General features: G+C 42.9%; 1 protein-coding gene across 5 annotated transcripts in view; it reads left to right on the forward strand.

The window, feature by feature from the left end:
* Positions 1-18,620, forward strand: part of tbck (TBC1 domain containing kinase) — a 223,558-nt gene that overhangs the window by 95,438 nt on the left and 109,500 nt on the right. For all 5 annotated transcript variants that reach the window (XM_070872609.1, XM_070872627.1, XM_070872618.1 and 2 more), the window contains exon 20: positions 6,010-6,095. In XM_070872609.1, the coding sequence (XP_070728710.1) occupies positions 6,010-6,095 (86 nt within the window). The remainder of the gene's footprint in view (positions 1-6,009; positions 6,096-18,620) is intronic.

An 18,620-nucleotide genomic window follows, 5' to 3' on the forward strand; every position in this document is an offset into this window, starting at 1 on the left:
ACGGTACCTCTGATTGGAGACAGTGTTAGCTTTTCCAAAGAGTCCACCGAAATAAGGGTTCAGTGCAGGAAACCAATCCTTTGTTTCTGAGGAGCAGTCTTTCTTTCTTCTGCGTTTCCTCGTGATTTAATTATCACTTTCAGAGTCCACGCTGTTTCAGAATGTGAACAAAACATATTTAAAATAGTAAACTGTGAAGTTGTAAAAGACTCTGGTTGCTGGAAAAGCTTACACCAGCCGCCAGCATGCAGTAACTTGCATTGTCCAGTATGTGGCGCTGCCGATACACAGCAGATGAAGGAGCGTGCAATGAGACTCATTAGCTCACAGCTTAGCTCCGACGCAGAAATATGCCATGGTATGGGTGTATGAAGCTGTAGTTTAATCCTTTTGATGGTTAAGCATCCCATACAGCCAATTTGCGCCTCACACATGGCTTTTCCAGATCGATTTAATTCAGGCAATCTCCACGTTTCTTTTAATTCTTTCACTGCTCCATACCACAATGGCAAACCTAATCTGCATGCACTCTGCAAGGTTGCACCTACCTTCCTAAACCAACGGGTGCAGCAGCTGGAACATCGTCTATATTAAGTAATATACTGGAAATATGCTGTGTTAGGAAACCTTGCCTGCCAATCTGTCAGTGCTGCAGCTATTACTCCATAATTGGTTGGCTGGTGACATTTTTGTACGGGGCGTGGAGATGAAATGATGGGGTCTTGTCAGGCCCAAGCTTGATGACTAAATAAGAGCTTTAGGAACTGGCTGAATCTGCTGTCTGGGTGTTGTGGAACCTTTTAAAAGAATTTCAACTTTCATGTCATATGTGCAGTGCTCGCATCAGTTTTGCTGGCCCTTTTTGAATCTTAAACACTGATGTTTGAACGACATTAAATATTGATTTCCTCTTTGATTAATGCTCAAGTGGAGACTGAGAGTATGTGTAGCCACCCATCAATTAAAATACACTTAAGCAATAAATGGCTCAGTATGTAATTTACTCAGAGCAAGGTTGTATGTTCCATTTAATGCTCTCTTTGAAGTTTGTGGGTACATGTAATAGTGGGTTATTACTGTTTAGTCACACCTTGAAAGGCATCCCATTTCAGTTCAATTTTCTTCTTGCAGTTTTAACTGTTTATCAAGCCCTTGCGCTACATGTCCGAGAATCAATTATTTTTTGTGCTTATAGAATTAAGGCTAGTTTTAGCTATAATTGACAACTTTCACATTTTTATTCCTGTAATGTGCCACACAAAGGTAAGTTTAATTTTAAACCTCTTTCCCAGCAACCTGCCCCCACCTTTCCCCAAGTGAACTATGAGGGTAAAATTTTGGAGGCTCCTCGTCCAGGATGGAGTCTCGCTCAGAAAAAGCACAGATCAAAGAAGCGAATGCGGAGCTCAATGAACCTGATTCCAGGTAGTTGAAATTGGGAGCAATTCGAAGCTCCACGATGCGGGCAGTGTGTCTGAAAATCTCCCCCCGTGGTTTTTATTGGAGGGGATATTGGGCCAGATTTTGCGATAGGAATAGTGGTGAGGCTTGTCAGCACGCACCGTTATTGTCGAGCAAATCAGACAGCAACTTCCAGCATCCGCACATGTGCAGTTAAATGCAGAAATCAGGAAGTTGCTGTTCGATTTGCCCTGCTTCTCCACAAGCTTCACTAGACCGGCACCTCGATGATAGATTTGACATTCAAATATATGCAACGGTGTGAAGTTGATGTACTTATCCACATCCACTAAACACACCAGAAAAGTTGGGGGTGGTGCATTCAGGTATAAGTGATTTTTTTAATGGGGTGATGAGTCTTAATTACTATACTGCCAAACAACCTCTCTGGCCCTGAAAATTTACTCATTGCAAGTATGGAGTCTCACACCGTCAGAATTTAATTATTGTTCGAGCTTTAAAAAAAAATTAAAATAATGTTTTACTTTTTCTTTGTCTCTCATCTTTATTACTTTTTCTTCCTGTCTCTTATCTCCCTCTATTAATCCCATATTTCTTTCCCTCTCTTTATTTCATTTTCTGTACACGATTTTGCATTGAATTAAATATTCTAATTTATATTTCCTGGTTTAGACTCTGCATGGCTCAGTGAGGATTCTTCAATCTGAATGGTTGACGAGACCCACTGTTGCTTGTCCTGCTCAGATAACCTGTAGAGGGCGCCATGCTGTAAACTATCTCTAAATACAGTAAGTTGCCGACGAAAAGTCTGTGGCCAGCTGTAAGCATGTTGAATGGCGAGTGCCGTCCCTTCGCTGCTGACTGCAAAATCCGGGCCAATGTGTATTTTTAGTGCTTTCAGCTAATTAATTCATGAGGACAAGATATAATCAAACAGGGTCAGAACAAATTCCCCAATATGGGATTTACCCAGGAGAAAAGAGAACCAGTGCCAAAGTATGGTAGGACATGTCCACCTAATAGATTTTTTGTTGGGTTCCGAAGTGAGTTTATTTTTCTAAATAAAATATTTATGATGTCTCGGCTTTTTCAACAATGCCATGGTGTGATTCCAATTCTCCATTAAGACACCGTTTTCATAAAATAAGCTCCTGCACTTATAGGAGTTAAATTCTTCAGTTGGTAGTTATGCATCTTAACTCTGTCAATTCAGACGAGTTACAAGGAGGCGAAAATTTTCGCCTCATCCCAAGTGGAATGGTTGCATTTTTCCCTTCAGTGATGCACCATCCCAGGTATGTGGTGATAGTTTGGTCTTGTTCTTTGTGTCGGATTGTGTTTTTTTTTCCCCCTTTCTTGCACGGTGGGTATTGTATCATGCAATGTTTAACTCTTTCCAGCCAAAGAGATTTTTGTTGTTTTCTTTTGCTGAGATGGACTGCTTCTTGTCTGTCAGTTTTACAAAGGGTAGTGGCAATTTGGAACTCTCTTTCTTCCCCCCCCCCCCCCCCGCCCCCAAAAGTCTGTTGAAGTCCAATCAATTGAAAATTGCAAAACTGAAAATTTTCATTAGGCAAGGGTATTGAGCGTTACAGAACCAAGTCGGGTAGATGGAGTTAAGATACAGATCATGATCTAATTGAAAGCTCGAGGGGCTGAATGACCTACTCCTGTTCCTATGGTCTTACCAGCGGTCACATTGATAATAGTCGCACTTTACCAGGGAGGCTTTAAGGGTGTCCTTGTAACTTTTCCGCTGTCCACCTTTGGCTCGTTTACTGTGAAGGAGCTCCGCTTAGAGCATTTGCTTGGAGAGCCTTGTGTCTGGCATGCGAACTATATGGCCTGCCCAGCGAAGCTGATCGAGTGTGGTCAGTGCTTCAATACTGGGGATGTTAGCTTGGACGAGGACTGATGTTGGTACGCCTGTCCTCCCAGGGGATTTGCAGGACCTTGCAGAGACATCTCCAGCAACTTGAAGTGTCTTCTGTACATCGTCTCACCTGTGACAGAGTCTGTGACACTCGTATTGGACTGTTCAGCCACCAAAGAACTCACTTCAGGAGTGGAAGCAAGTCTTTCTCGATTCCGAGGGACTGCCTATGATGATGATAATAGTTTAACTGAATACACTATATTATCAGATTAATTTGGATAGGTTAGGGAGGACCTGGGAATCTGGTAAGTATAAGTTATGAAACCATAGAATTAGGTTAGATGCCAGCTGCCACTTCTTTTCCACAGAGAATCGTCCGGCTCTGGGATAAGTTCCCGGCTTGTGTAGTGAGTGTAGGTTCGCTGCAAGCAATTAAGAGTTAAAAGAAAAAATATAGCGCCTTTCATGACATCAATGTTCCAAAGCACCTTTCAGCAAATGAAATACTTTTGAAGTATGGTCACTGTTGTAAAGCAGGAAATGCAGCAACCAACTTGTGCACGGCCAGATAACCTGTTTTTTTAGTGATGTTGATTGAGGGATAAATATTAGCTAGGACACCAAGGAGAACCCTCCTGCTCTTCTTCGAAATAGTGCCATGGGATTTTTACGTCCACCTAAGAGGGAAGATGATTTAACGTCTCATCCAAAAGACGACCCCTGCGACAGTGCAGCACTCCCTCAGCACCACACTAGATTTTTGTGTTCAAGTCTCGAGTGGTGCTTTGAACCCACAATCTTCTGACTCACAGGTGACGATGCTACCCACTGAGCCACGCTGACACGATACCAGGATGGGACCGGCATCAGGGTCCTTTTTCTGTCCTTTTTCGTTTTTTTTAATTATTCATTCCCAGCCTGTGCGCTTCTCTGGCAATGCCAGCGTTCATAGTTGCCCGTGGTGGGGCTTCTCCTTCAACAATGGCATTGTGATACAACAGAGTGTCTTGCCAGACCGCTTTGGAGGGCAGGTAAGAATCAACCATGCTGTTGTGGTACTGGAGTCAGATACAGGCCAGCCTGGATAAGGACGGCAGATTTCCTTTCCTAAAGGACATTAGTGAACCATTTTTTTTTTTAACGACAATCCGACAGCATCATGGTCACTTTCACTGGTGCTAACTTTTTTTAACTGATTTCAAATTCCCAACTTGCGATAGTGGGATTTGAACTCATGTGCTCCAGATTATTAAACATAATAATGGATGTGTAGTCCAGTAAGATAATCACTATGCTCCCATACCCCTTGTGTTTGTACGTTTGCTCGACCTGCACACAGAAAACTGTTTGGGCCCAGTCGGCCTTGCATATCACTGAGGAATCTGCAAACTTGTCAGTCAGCTTTGTCCTCCATGTCTGCTGTAGCTTCAGATCTTTCAGTGGAAAGATATTCCTGTGGAGAGGGTTGTTTCAGAGCTATCTGGAAGGGAATATCTGCTTTGCGCATTCCCTTTGACTCGCACAAATGTTGATGAACTAGATTGACGCTGGATCGCCAGATACAGTGCAACCTGATGCGATCACATAATGGGAATAGGACCTTATCAGTTTGTGCCCGTATTGCACCAGGTTAATTGACCAGTTTAAAAATGTGAAGTATGAGATAATGTATTGCTAGGAATGTGGATCAAGCCACCGATGCATCAGGTAGCTTGTATGTTTTCAGAACCAGGAAACCCATTCTCACATGTCTTGCATATGCTTTGTACAACAGTGTTGTCAAATGTAGAATTGTAGCAAAACCATTCGGCCCATTAACTGAATCCCATTCCCCTATGCTTTCCCCATACCGTTTTAAATGCTTTTCCTTTTTTCAAATATCCCTTAAAGCTTTGCAGATTCTACCTCAATCACTGGTAGTTCCATTGCGCAAAAATAATTCTCCAATCTCCCTTCATTCTTTTTGAGGATGATCTTAAAAATTATGCTCTTTAGTTGCTGATTCACTGACCAATGGAAATAGTTTTCCCCCTCTGTACCTTATTAAAATCCTTCATAATTTTGAACACCTCTGTCACATGTCCTCTCAACATTCTCTGTTCTAGTGAAAAGTGTCCCTTCTTTTTCTTCTCTCCTCATAACTCAAGCCTCCCAACCCTGGTAACATTTCTATTGTACCCTCTCCGTGGCCTGACATCCTTCTTCAAATGATGAAATTGCTGCTTGTTTTAGAGTTAGTCAGAGTCCACTGTGTCAGTGCACAAGTCGTTCCTTTATATCTGGACTACAGGCGCAAAGATGTAGCTTAAATTTTTTTTTTTGGAAGTCCGAGCATTAAGTTGAGCAAATGTTCCCCAGTGCACGTGGCCCCAGCTGTGTAGTGTTTTTATCTCACAAGTCAAACTACGTTGGTTACTGCTGTCTTTTCCACAAGCTTTTGCAGGGGAGTACCGTTTGCATGTCACAAAGCTGTGATATTGACTCGTGTAGTCTTATCAAGTTTCAGCTGTTGAAAAGCAGGTCCTCGCTGAGCAAAATACTTGTGTTGCCTTTGCGCAGCCACCCTGGAAATTGTGGCTGGGTGTGTCGTGTCCGTGTGATAGTGAGCTCCCTCTGTATGACTGGTTAAGAAAACAGTCATTATTTAAGGATCAGTCGTTCATCGGTTGTTTTTTCTGTTTGATGATTAATAAATGTTCTCCTTGTTACAGAGTATCTGACAGTGTTTTCCCAGATGATTGCTTTCCATGACCCAGAGCTGAGTAACCATCTCAACGAGATTGGCTTCATTCCAGATGTAAGCACTAAGGGCACTTATAAATTCTCCTCGTGAAGTTTAGATGTCCTCTAATGTGGTTTCAAAAACCAGTGGATCTCAGATCTGAGTGGGGGTTACAAGGAGGGCAAGCGCAGAAGAGAAATGTCACTTTGTACTTGAGAAAGAATATTTTGACAGAGTTATTACTAAGTTTGTCTTTTCCCTTGATAATAAGTGAAACAAGGTTGGACAGTCGAACACTAAAGAGGGTGAATGTGAGTGCACGTCATGCAACTGCCATTTATTTGGAGGCCTGAACCGAGAGAGCCTGGTTTGAATATCACCTGGTTCAGTGCAGACGTCATTGCTGTAATAGGAGTGATCTGCTGGCATAACATTGTGATCATAGAAGGAAATAACTTGCATTTATATAGCATCTTATTACCTCCTTGAGATGTCCCACAGTGCTTCGCAGCCAATTAATTACTTTTTGAAGTACACGCACTGTTTTGTTGGCAAATACACCAGCCAGTATGGGCACAGCAAGGTCCCACACACTATTTCGAAGAAAAGCAGGGGAGTTCTCCCAGTGTCCTGCCAAGATATTTATCCCTCAACCAATATCGCTAAAACAGATTATCTGGTTGTTATCACGTTGTTGGTTTGTGGGAGCTTCCTGTGCGCAAATTGGCTGCCACGTTGCCTACATTACAACAGTGACTGCACTTCAAAAGTACTTCATTGGTTATAAAGCACTTTGGTGCACCTTGAGGTTGTGAAAGGCGCTATATAAATGCAAGTTCTTTTCTTTTTTAATCCATCCCAGATGACTAATACGGGTTTTGTGACTATAGTCTAACCCGAGTTATAACGGCCACATGGACCCAATATTTCCTCGGAGCTACTCTACCACTGTAACTTTGCTGGACATATGGCAGTAACCTCATTAATACAGGGTTTCCACCACAATTCGGAGAAGTTACGGCGATAGAACAGGTCCAGGTCCGAGGAAATTCTGGGCTATGGAACCTTGAAGGTGGACAATCTGCAAATGCTTCAGGTGTACCTAATTTACAACTAAACTGAAGTTTTTTTTTCAAGCTGCACAGTTTGAAAATGCGACTAAGACATATTTATACACAAGGTTCAGCTTAAGACCTTCGTTCTGATCTCACTTATTATCATCTGATGAATCTAACGTGAAACTATACAAAGTCAGAAAAATTGTGATTTCACAGTAAAGCAGTTTGACACTCGAGCAAACGTATATAAAAAAAAAATAGCAGCAGTCCAAAGGTTAACATCTGAATTTAGGGAATACTGGGACATTGGAAGTAGACTAGAAGTTTTTAAGGAAGATGAACGGCAGATAAAAGGGGAAGTAAAACATGAGTTCAAACAGGCCAAAAGTTTAAGGTATATCTAATAATTAACTTTAGGACGGAAAAAATATTATGATGAGGAATTTCGAGTCAGAGGAGCATCTGAGGTGCAGGGAACATAGATGTATACATTGAGTTTGGAAAGAGAAATGGTGCCGCTTGGACAGAGATTCGAGATGTTGGTGTTGCACGCTGCAAACGGGTTGGAGCAGCCAACGTAAGGCGTACCGGAATTGAACCGGTGGCAGGAAGGTTGCAAGCTCTGCTCGAGAATCAGAAAATCTTGCATGAATAATATGTGGCATTTCTTTAAATCTGTCAAAATTAATTCTTGTCTCTCAGGCTTCATGTAACTTGATTGTAAGCCGAGGAAACCGCAAACCAAACATAGAGAGAGACTTCATACTTAAACTTATGTCGGTGTGGTTGAGGCATGAAGCAGATTCCTTATTCAACATGAGGATAGCTGATGTGTACAATTCCAATACTCAAACAGAAGAGTGATTCAAGTCTAAGGGAATTATGAACCAGTTAGTAAAGGAAATGTTCAAGATTTTTCAGGACACTATCATTATTAATTAAGACCAAAGAGATCATAAAAAATAGTCAACAATATTATATTTTAGGAGTGAAAAAATATTTGCCTGCGGCAAATTGAAATGGGTGGAGCAGCTAACTTAGGGCATGACGGAATTGAACCGGTAGCAGGAAGGATAATAGAAATCGCCTAATGAATGAAATTTGACACCCGAAATAAAAATAATGTTCAAAATTAATCAAAATAGCCTTTAATTCAACATTTAAAATAAAAATTTCATTTTTTGAAAAATAAATTTAAACAATTTTAAACAGAACAAAGTTTACCTAAACTAATTTTAAATTAAAGTGAACGTTTAAATAATTTTTAAAAAAAATGATTTTAACATCTATTTTAACCCTTACGCCTGCTTTTACCAGGCGTAAGAGTTTTGTGGGTGTTCACTGAGCGTAGTTGGGTAAATAGCCAAACTCTGCGGCAACGAAAGTGAATTTACAGCAGATGGGAACGAGCTGTCAAGGAGAAACTTGACCGATCGCAAATTCCGGGTTTTCGCGCATGCGCATCGCGTGTGAAAACGCCGAACTTGTGAGGCCATTCTTAGCGCTTACGATCGTGTGCTCTGTGCGTAAGCTATTATAGGCCCCGTAAATTCCGGGCCAATGTTCTTCCATTTTCAGAAGGCATTTGATAAAGTTCCACCTGTGAGACCTTCAATGCAGATTAAGGCTAATAAAATTTATGGCGAGTTAGCTAAATTGAAAACTACTTTATGAACAGAAAGTTGCGATGGTGATAAAGGGGAGGGGACGCGGGGGGTGGGGGGCGGAGTTCTGTGGAGGGTGAGAGGCCGTCGACAGTTTGTTCTGGTACATCTGCTGTTTACGCACAAATAATACTTGGGAGTTCCAGTAGTATAAAATTTGCTGATTGCGTCAAGCTATGGAGCCAGTATCTAGGAGATTGAGTCACAGAAATAGGAATAGATGTGCTAAGGAATAGTGGAAGGATTTTATTGTGAACAAACATAAAATAATGAAAACTGGATCTGGAATGTGAAACATATATACAATGAAAGTCCTTTTGTTCAGGAATTACATTTTTGAGTGCAGTGACTGTTCGCATGTAGGTACATTCCTCCACCATTTTGCATACAGCATTGAGATGAATGGTCACTTAATCATTTTTTGGTGTTGGTTGTGGGAGGAACTCCTCTTTCTGCGAATAATGCCATGGGAACTTCTGAATAGAAAGAAAGACAGACTTGGATTTATGTAGCGCCTTTCACAACCACCAGACGTCTCAAAGCGCTTTACAGCCAATGAAGTACTTTTGAGGTGTAGTCACTGCTGTAATGTATGAAACGCGGCAGCCAATTTGCGCACGAGCAAGCTCCCACTAACAGCAATGTGATAATGAGCAGATAATTTGTTTTTTTTTGATATGTTGATTGAGGGATAAATATTGGCCAAGACACCAGCAATAGCTCGCCTGCTCTTCTTTGAAATAGCGCCATGGGTTCTTTTAATCCAGTTGAGAGAGCAGATGGGGTCTCGGTTTAACGTCACCTCCGACAGTGCGGTGCTCCCTCAGCACTGCACTGGAGTGTCAGCCTAGATTTTTTTTGTGCTTAAGTCCCTGGAGTGGACTTGAACTCAGAGGTGAGAGTGCTACCCACTGAGCCACAGCTGACACTGAACAGCCAATGATTTAACTTCTCATAATATTAGAATATAATAAATAGGAGCAGGAGTATGCCAATCAGTCCTTCATGCCTCAACTCCACCTTCCCGCACTATCCTCATATCGCTTGATTCCCTTGATTCATCTGAAGGGCAGACACATTAAATGGATGTCCGTATGCAAACATGGAAAAGTTTAAAGATATGAGTGTGGTTATTCACCATTCACTGAAAATATCGGGTCCTTGTGACTCCTCTATCAGTGATGCCAATCAAGTTCTGGGATGCATCCATGTACATTTCATTATGTCAAAATAAATAATTTTAGTATTATAATTTACTAGTTAGGCTGCATTTGTAATGTTTTATGGAGTTTTGCACATCCTGTCTTCAAAAGTTCTTGCTATCGTGAAATGAACTCCAAGAAGAGTAACAAAGATAATTCTGGCATCTTGATTTTTAAGTTTTAAACAGAGACTGGAGGACAAAATAGATTGAAAGGAGTTATGATTCACAGTTCTTTAGTTGAAGAAAAGCACAGCAAATGTAAAAGAAGGCTGTTCAATTAAAACAGTAAAGGCAGTCCCCGAAGGCAAGAGTACAAGATTAGGCAGACTCGGCAGTTTAGATCAGAAGAATTTTCCCCCTCCCCACATAAAATAGATTTGTGGAATATACTCCAGCAAAAGTGGTTAATGCTGTATTGATTTAATCTGCGCCCCAATCTCACTGCTCCTGCTGTACCTGCCCACTCTCCAATCAGCAACCTGGACCTTGATGACATCCAATCCAGTCGCCCTCTTCATAGCCTTCGCTGTCCAGCATGCGCTTTACCGTGAAGCGGTGTGTTCCTTTGAAGACCCCGACCTTGCAGGTCGGGTCACACGCTGCCCCTTTGAAGGCGAGAGATTGCAGAGAGGCGTGAGTTCGGGGCCCAGGAGAGGCGTGAGTTCGGGGCCCAGGAGAGGCGTGAGTTCGGGGCCCAGGAGAGGCGTGAGTTCGGGGCCCAGGAGAGGCGTGAGTTCGGGGCCCAGAAGAGGCGAGGGCCCAGGGCAGCGCGGGCCAGCCCACACTGCAACGTGTGCGCACTAGGTCCGTGCAGCAGAGCTGGTCTCCAGTCGTCTTGGTTAATCCTTGCCACTGGACCAAGACCTAGCTCTGTCAAGCCCGTGTGATGGCTGATGTGCAACGGCCACTACACGTTAAAAAAATCCAAGCACAGGCATGCAGTTCGGGACCTGGAATATTAGGTCCTTCATTGAAACACCTGTGAACTCATCCCTTTATGGCGTGGAAGCAAGTCATCCTTGATATGAGGAACCGCCTATGATGCTGATGATTAAATCTGTTGAAAAGGTGGGTGTTGATCAAGCTAATAATAAGATGGAAGCTTATAATGAGATAGATCTCGATTATGAAATACCCTGTAGAAAACCAGTTCTTCTATTGTTGTGATCATAGAAATGTCATTAGTGAAGCCCACTGGTCAAATTGAAGAATGCAGTTTGTAACGTTAGATTGATGCCTTGGAGTTTTTACTCAATTATCTTTGGGGGATAGGGAGAGATTTCATAGACTTTTATTTTCTTGATCGTTTTAGCCCTCATGAGGTTCAACAATTTTTTTTTAATGTGTGTATATAATAGTATATATATTATTGAACTGCTGCAGTCCGTGTGATGAAGGTGATGTTAGGTAGGGAGTTCCAAGGTTGTGACCCAGCACCAATGAGAAGGAACAGCGATATATTTCCAAGTGAGGATGGTGTGTGACTTGGAAGGAAACCTGGAGGTGGTATTCCCCTGTGCTTGCTGAGTAGAGTTCTATAGTACAACATAATTTGGTGGGAGGGACAAACTCGATTGTCTTTTCTCATTCCACGCTGTCTCGTGTTAAGTATCCAGCAGGGAAATCCAAATTGTGATAGTTGAAATTCTATAACCTCATCTGAATGTGTATATTGCTGTAAAAATCTTGCACTTTTTTTCAGAGTTGGCATCTTTTGAATGGTGGTGGCACAAAGGATCTAAAAAGAGACGGCAAATAAGATTGAGGGAGGATATCTTGGGATGGGGCTTGGGGGAAGCAATAGACAACCAGGATTTTGAAGGAGAAGTGCTTGAAGGAGGAGAAGATACCAGAGGTATAGGGAGAGAGTCCAATATGAATTGATGATAATGGCCATGCCACCGCTGTGGTGGAATGTACAGTCGGGCATGGAGGTTTTGATTAGTAGCAAGGTGTTGACACCCATGAGACAAGTTTCAGTCAAAGCCAGGACTTCAAAGCAATAGTCTACAGTAAGGTTATCGATGGCAAAGGCAGTACGAGAAAATTTGATCGAACAATGAGCTGAACTTCAATAGACTTTAGTTTGAATCCAGTTGGCTGCTTCTGGTGACACCGCACCTGGAATATTGTCTACAGTTTTGGTCTCCTTACCTAAGGAAGAATATACTTGCCATAGAGGGAGTGCAACGAAGGCTCACCAGACTGAATCCTGAGATGGGGGTTTTGTCCAATGAGGAGAGATTGTGTAAACTAGGCCTAGATTCTCTCGAGTTTAGAAGAATGAGAGGTGATCTCATTGAAACATACAAAATTCTAGCAGGGCTTGACAGGGTAGATGCAGGGAGGATGTTTCCTCAAGCTGGGGAGTCTAGAACCAGGGGTCACAGTCTCAGAATAAGGGGTCAGCCAATTAGGACTGAGATGAGAAGAAACTTCTTCCCTCAGAGGATGGTGAATCTTTGGAATTCTCTATCCCAGTGGACTGAGGTCGTTTTCTGCAGAGAGGAGTGACCTCTGTGAACCAGACCAAGTGTGCTTTCAAATGTACTTCAAAAAGTTTTAACAGCATCATAAAAAGAACATAAGAATTAGGAGCAGTAGTAGGCCATTCGGCCCCTCGAGCCTGCTCCGTCAATCTAAGATCATGGCTGATGATCTCTCAACTCCACTTTCCTGCACTGTCCCTATATCCCTTTGAGTATATTCAAGCGAGAGATCGATAGATCTTTGGATATTAAGGGAAGCAAGGGATATGGGGACAGTGCAGGAAAGTGGAGTTGAGAGATCATCAGCCATGATCTTAGATTGATGGAGCAGGCTCGAGGGGCCAAATGGCCTACTACAGCTCCTAATTCTTATGTTCTTTTTATGATGCTGTTAAAACTTTTTGAAGTACATTTGAAAGCACCCTTGGTCTGGTTCACAGAGGTCACTCCTCTCTGCAGAAAACGACCTCAGTCGGCATGGCTGGTACATATTTGGCAACCTCGCTCAGACAGGTCAATGTGGGAAGTGGAATAGTGCTGCAAGTATAATAAGGGATTCACTCCTGATTAGACATGGTCAGTTCTCCTCTTCCCCCCCCCCCACCTCAGTGTAATCTAGTAACTTCATATGGCCCATGTTGACACTGAATAAAAGCATGTTTGATGCTGACATTGGATGTAAAGTGAGAAAGAAAGAAAAAGAAAGACTTGCATTGATATAGCAACGTTCAAGACCCCAGGACATCCCAAAGCATTTTGCAGCTAATGAAGTACTTTTGAAGTATAGATACTGTTGTAATATAGAAAACGCGCAGCCAAATTGCGCACAGCAAGGTCCCAAAAACAGCAATGTAATAATGACTAAATCACCTGTTTTTTTAGGTGTTGATTGAGGGATAACTATTGGCCAGGATACCAGGGAGAACTCCCTGCTCTGCTTTGAAATAGTGCCATGGGATCTTCTACATCCCCATGAAAGGGCAGACGGGGCCTCGGTTTAACGTCTCATCTGAAAGACGGCACCTTCGACAGTGCAGCACCCCCTCAGTACTGCACTGGAGTGTCAGCCTAGATTATGCACCCAAGGTTCTGGAGTGGTACTTGGACCCATGACCTTATATAAACATAGAAAATAGGTGCAGGAGTAGGCCATTCGGCCCTTCGAGCCTGCACCGCCATTCAATGAGTTCATGGCTGAACATGCAACTTCAGTACCCCATTCCTGCTTTATCGTCATACCCCTTGATACCCCTAGTAGTAAGGACGACATCTAACTCCTTTTTGAATATATTTAGTGAATTGGCCTCAACAACTTTCTGTGGTAGATGACTAGGAAGCGAGAGTGTGCACTAAGCCAAGCCCACCATTTAAAAAAAAAAGTAACCTAAAAAAAAGCTTTTCTGATGCACTCTACATTTTAACCAACTTTATCTTGCAACAAAAGACATTTTAAAGCCATTATTAGTAAGTCTGATAACTAAAACCCGATGAAATTTAAACATAAGCAACTCATTGTGACAAATCACGGACCTAACCTTCCTTTTAGTTTTTAACTCTTGAGTAAGTAAACAGCATTCTGTACATATATAGATTACTTAGTGGAGCTGAAGAAAGCAACATGCCCAAAGGTTCTTTCTACCTTGTAGAAAGATACTGACACGTGCTTCCTGTGACGGCCAGAGACGTGCACTTTAGGACTATGCATGTCCTGAAGTTGATGTCCAATTACTAATCCTATTGCAGAAAAACCAGACTAATCTTTCATCGGGGAAGCTTGAACAACTGCTGTTAAAAAAATTTGCAAATGCTGGCACAGTTCCAGGTGCCTTGGGCCATGTCTTTCTGTGAGATTACATATTGGGTCAGTTTGACTTCTCTTTATCTCTTGCATTAACAACTTGAGATAATGCAAAGGGAAAGAAGATACCTGTGTTCCCAAAGCGAGACCGTCAATCCCTGATGATAAGTGGCTTTTTTTTCCTCCACAGCCTTTAAATATATAAATGGGTTTATAGTGAAACATTCATAAGAAGTTTCTGTTCTACCCGTGTTGTTAATTGTAATGAGAGATGGGGAGCGGGCAGGGAAGTGGAGTTGAGGCCAAGATCAGATCAGCCATGATTTTATTGAATGGCGGAGCAAGCTCGAGGGGCCAAATGGCCTACTCCTGCTCTTGTTTCTTATGTTCTCTGAGATGTAAACAATTTCATGAGTAGAGTTAGCTCGATGGGAAATAAAAACATGCAGCTGGAGATTGTGGGGGCAATTTTAATCCACAAAAACGGGCAGGTTTGGGTCAGGCGGCAGGGTAAAGTGTTAGAAAGCTGATTCCTGACCCCAACTCATCCACTTCCGTTTTTAACAGAGATGGGATGGGGGGGATGACCAACTTGCTCCCAGGAGGACAGTAGGCACTTTAAATATTATAAATGCGTGCCTCATTTTGAATCTCCATATTAAATTTAATTCTAGGCAACTGGGTTTCCGGGCCTTGGGGAATCCAGCAGCTAAAGGACGGCACGGACCACTGGATCCAGGAGGTAAATTCCTTTCCACGTACCTGTTGGATCCAGTGTACTTGCCTTGCCAACCCCACCCCCTGCGATTGGGCACCCCTTCCCCAGGAGGCCTCCGACCTCACCCCAATGACTCCGATCTCTGATCCCTCCTTTCCCCTCCCCTCCCCACCCTCCATCTTTCTAATCTCCTGTCTCCGATCTCCCGTCTGGCCTTCTAATCTCTGGCCCCAATCTCCGATTCTTTCCCCATCGGCCTCTCATTGCCTCGATCCTTCTTTTCTGCTTCCCAGCTGCGGCCTGGTGGCACGGACCTACCCGCCTGACAGGAAAATAAAATGTTAACTCAGGTTTCCCGATCCCACCCCAGGCCCCCCACTCCCTCCACGTTAAATTTTTACCCTGTATCTCATGTTGTTGTAAATATGGTAAAACACAAGAGAAAGTAATTAACAGGTATAGCTGCCCGAAATGATTCAATTAATTGTGTTGAAGACAATGGATGTTGGTAGAAATGGCTTTAGAATTTCAATTCCTAATCATCCAAGCGAAGTTGGTTCTAATGCATGGATCCATTTTGCACTGGTTAGATACCTGACAGTAAGGACTCTGATTTTCGTAAAACAAGGAAAGGTTGGTCAAGCAATCATAACCCCTTCTTTCACAGTCTGTGGGCTATATGTGCTGCCATGGATTCTACTCCGTCAACTAAAGCTGCATGCTACTTGTCCAAGTCTAATGGCCATAGTGTGTAGTGTACAATGATTGAGACCCGACCTGCATTGCAGACTGCCCGGCTGAAAGTCATACTCTATCACAAGGGAATTGTATGCACGCAGAGTTCTATTCACCCGTTAAATATAATTAATGTTGGGAGAGACCAGGTTGGATCATTTTTATAACGCCAAAACAACTCTGCAGCATGTTTAGAAAGGGTCCAAAACGTCCAGTGGATCATCTTGGCACTTTTTGGTCCTGTTTTCATACCACACTGAAGCCACACTCAATGGTGAGGCCAAGTTGTGCAATGTATCCTGGAAGGGAGTCTCCTACCACTTGGCTTTAATATCTTAAGTCAATCTGCAGCTGACTCCAGATTTATGCAGCTACTTTTGAACCATTATGCATCGAAAACCACTTCTCATGGATGTGACAGTGGCAGTATGACTGCAGCCTTAATCTCATGGCTTATCCACATCTGCTATTGATATTCATGTATGGATGGCTGATAACAGGTGTGAATCAAGCTGGGTGGTGGTAGTTTATCTCCAACCCACTCCTCCTCCCTGTACCAAAATGATGGAATGCCTCACTATATAGTGGTCTATCAAGAACCCCAAAAGTCACATAATTAAATTTGATCAATTAAGATTTAAACTCCCAACCTTGAGAGATTGGACACGTAATCTAGGCTGATACTTAGTACAACACTCCCTCAGTGCTATGCTATCAGAGGTGCCATCTTTCAAATGAGATATTAAAATGAGGCTCAGTCTGCCCCCTCAGCTGAATGTATAAGAGGAGGAGTTGGGGAGTTCTCTCGATGTCCTGGCCAGCCTATATCCCTCAATCAATATCCTTTAATACTAGGTTATCTGGTCATTTATCTCATAGCTATTTGTGGGACCTTGCTGGGTGCAAACTGGCTGCTGTGTTTCACTACATTACAACAGTGACTACGCTTCAATCGTGCTTAATTGGCTGAGAAGCATGTTGGGGCATCCTGAGGTTGTAAAAGAAAGAAAAAAAAGAAAGACTTGCATTTATACAGTGTCTTTCATGACCTCAGAATGCCCCAAGGTGCTTTACAGCCAATGAAGCACCTTTGAAGTGTAGTCACTGTTGTAATGCAGGAAACGCGGCAAACAATTTGCGCACAGCATACTCCCACAAACAGCAATGTGATATTGATCAGATTGAGGGGTAAATATTTGCCAGGACATCGGGGATAACTCCCCTGCTCTTCTTCGATATAGTGCCATTGGATCTTTTATGTCCACCTGAGAGAGTAGACTGGGCCTCAGTTTAACATCTCATCCCAAAAGATGGCACCTCTGACAGAGTAGCGCTCCATCACTACTGGTCTGGAGTGTCAGCTTGGAATATGTGCTCAAGACCCTGTTGTGGGACTTGAACACACAAACTTCTGACTCAGAGGCGAGAGTGCTGCCAATTGAGCCATGGCTGACATTTATGAACAATAAACTATGTGAATCGTGGTTGTCATGTAGCCAGAGAGTTATTTTCATCACCTACTAGTCCCTGATAGTATTCTCTAATTATTTTTGCCATTGATCAAATAAACCAATTTAAGAATAACTACAGAAAAAAAAACAATATTTAAAGATTCAGTGAAAAAGATGATGCAGTACTAAAGGATGATGCTAGGTGGCAGTATAGCCTTTAACAATTTAGGCCCAGAAATTGGATCACACCAAGCCGCGCCTGAGGGGCCAACATGAGTGGCGGTGTGTGCGCACTCATTCCATGCTGGAGATAACCTGCCCGCTTTGGTAAAGGCCCCTGCCCTCTGAGTCAGAAGATTGTGGATTCAAGTCCCACTCCAGGGACTTGAGCACAAAAAATAATTCTAGGCTGACAGGGAGCACTGCACTGTTGCCATCTTTCGGATGAGAAGTTAAACCGAGGCCCCGTCTGCTCTCTCGGGTGGATGTAAAAGATCCCATGGCACTATTTTGAAGAAGAGCCAGAGGAGTTATCCCTGGTGCCCTGGTCAATATTTATCCCTCAATCAACATAACAAAAAAAAACAGATTATCTGGTCATTATCACATTGCTGTTTGTGGGAGCTTGCTTGTACGCAAATTGGCTGCTGCATTTCCCACATTACAACAGTGACTACACTCCAAAGTACTTAATTGGCTGTAAAGCGCTTTGAGATGTCTGGTGGTCGTGAAAGGCGCTATATAAATCCAAATCTTTCTTTCATAGGCGTCTACGGCGTGTGTATGAAACGGGTGTTAGCCCCTTTGCATATGCAAAGAGGGGACCTAATGCCTTTTTTACACCCCCAGTGTAAAATTCGTTATCAACTGACCGCAGCATTGGCATTGCCGTATTCTCAGGCGTTCAGCAGTCAAACCAGCGGCATTGGCAAATTTGACTTTTTTCCACTTATCTTACAGGACTGTTCTGCCTGGTTTCTCGTCAGATTTTCGGGCCTTTGCCGGCCACCACTTGCCCCCCCTCTTTCCCCCTCCCCCAACCCCGATTTTGCTACAGCGCTCCTTAAGTCCGGTGTCCGAGCTGGATGACCTTGGTTTCCTGCCTGGAGGAAGGTATACAGTGGTGTTTCCCAGGGTCGGTACTAGCTCCACGGCCTTTCTTGATATATATTAATGGCTTGGACTTGGGTGTACAGGGCTCATTTTCAAAATTTGCAGATAACACAAAACTTGGAAGTGTAGTGAACAGTGAGGAGGATAGTGATAGACTTCAAGAGGACGTAGTCAGGCTGGTTAAACGGGCGGACACGTAGCAAATGAAATTTAACGCAGATAAGTACGAAGTGATACATTTGGTAGGAAGAACAAGGGGAGGCAATATAAACTAAATGGTATAATTCTAAAGGGGGGGAGGAACAGAGAGACTTGGGGTTATATGTGCACAAATCATTGAAGGTGGTAGGGCAGTTTGAGAAAGCAGTTA

This window comes from Pristiophorus japonicus, chromosome 2, assembly GCF_044704955.1.
Source record: "Pristiophorus japonicus isolate sPriJap1 chromosome 2, sPriJap1.hap1, whole genome shotgun sequence".
NCBI lineage: Eukaryota > Metazoa > Chordata > Chondrichthyes > Pristiophoridae > Pristiophorus > Pristiophorus japonicus.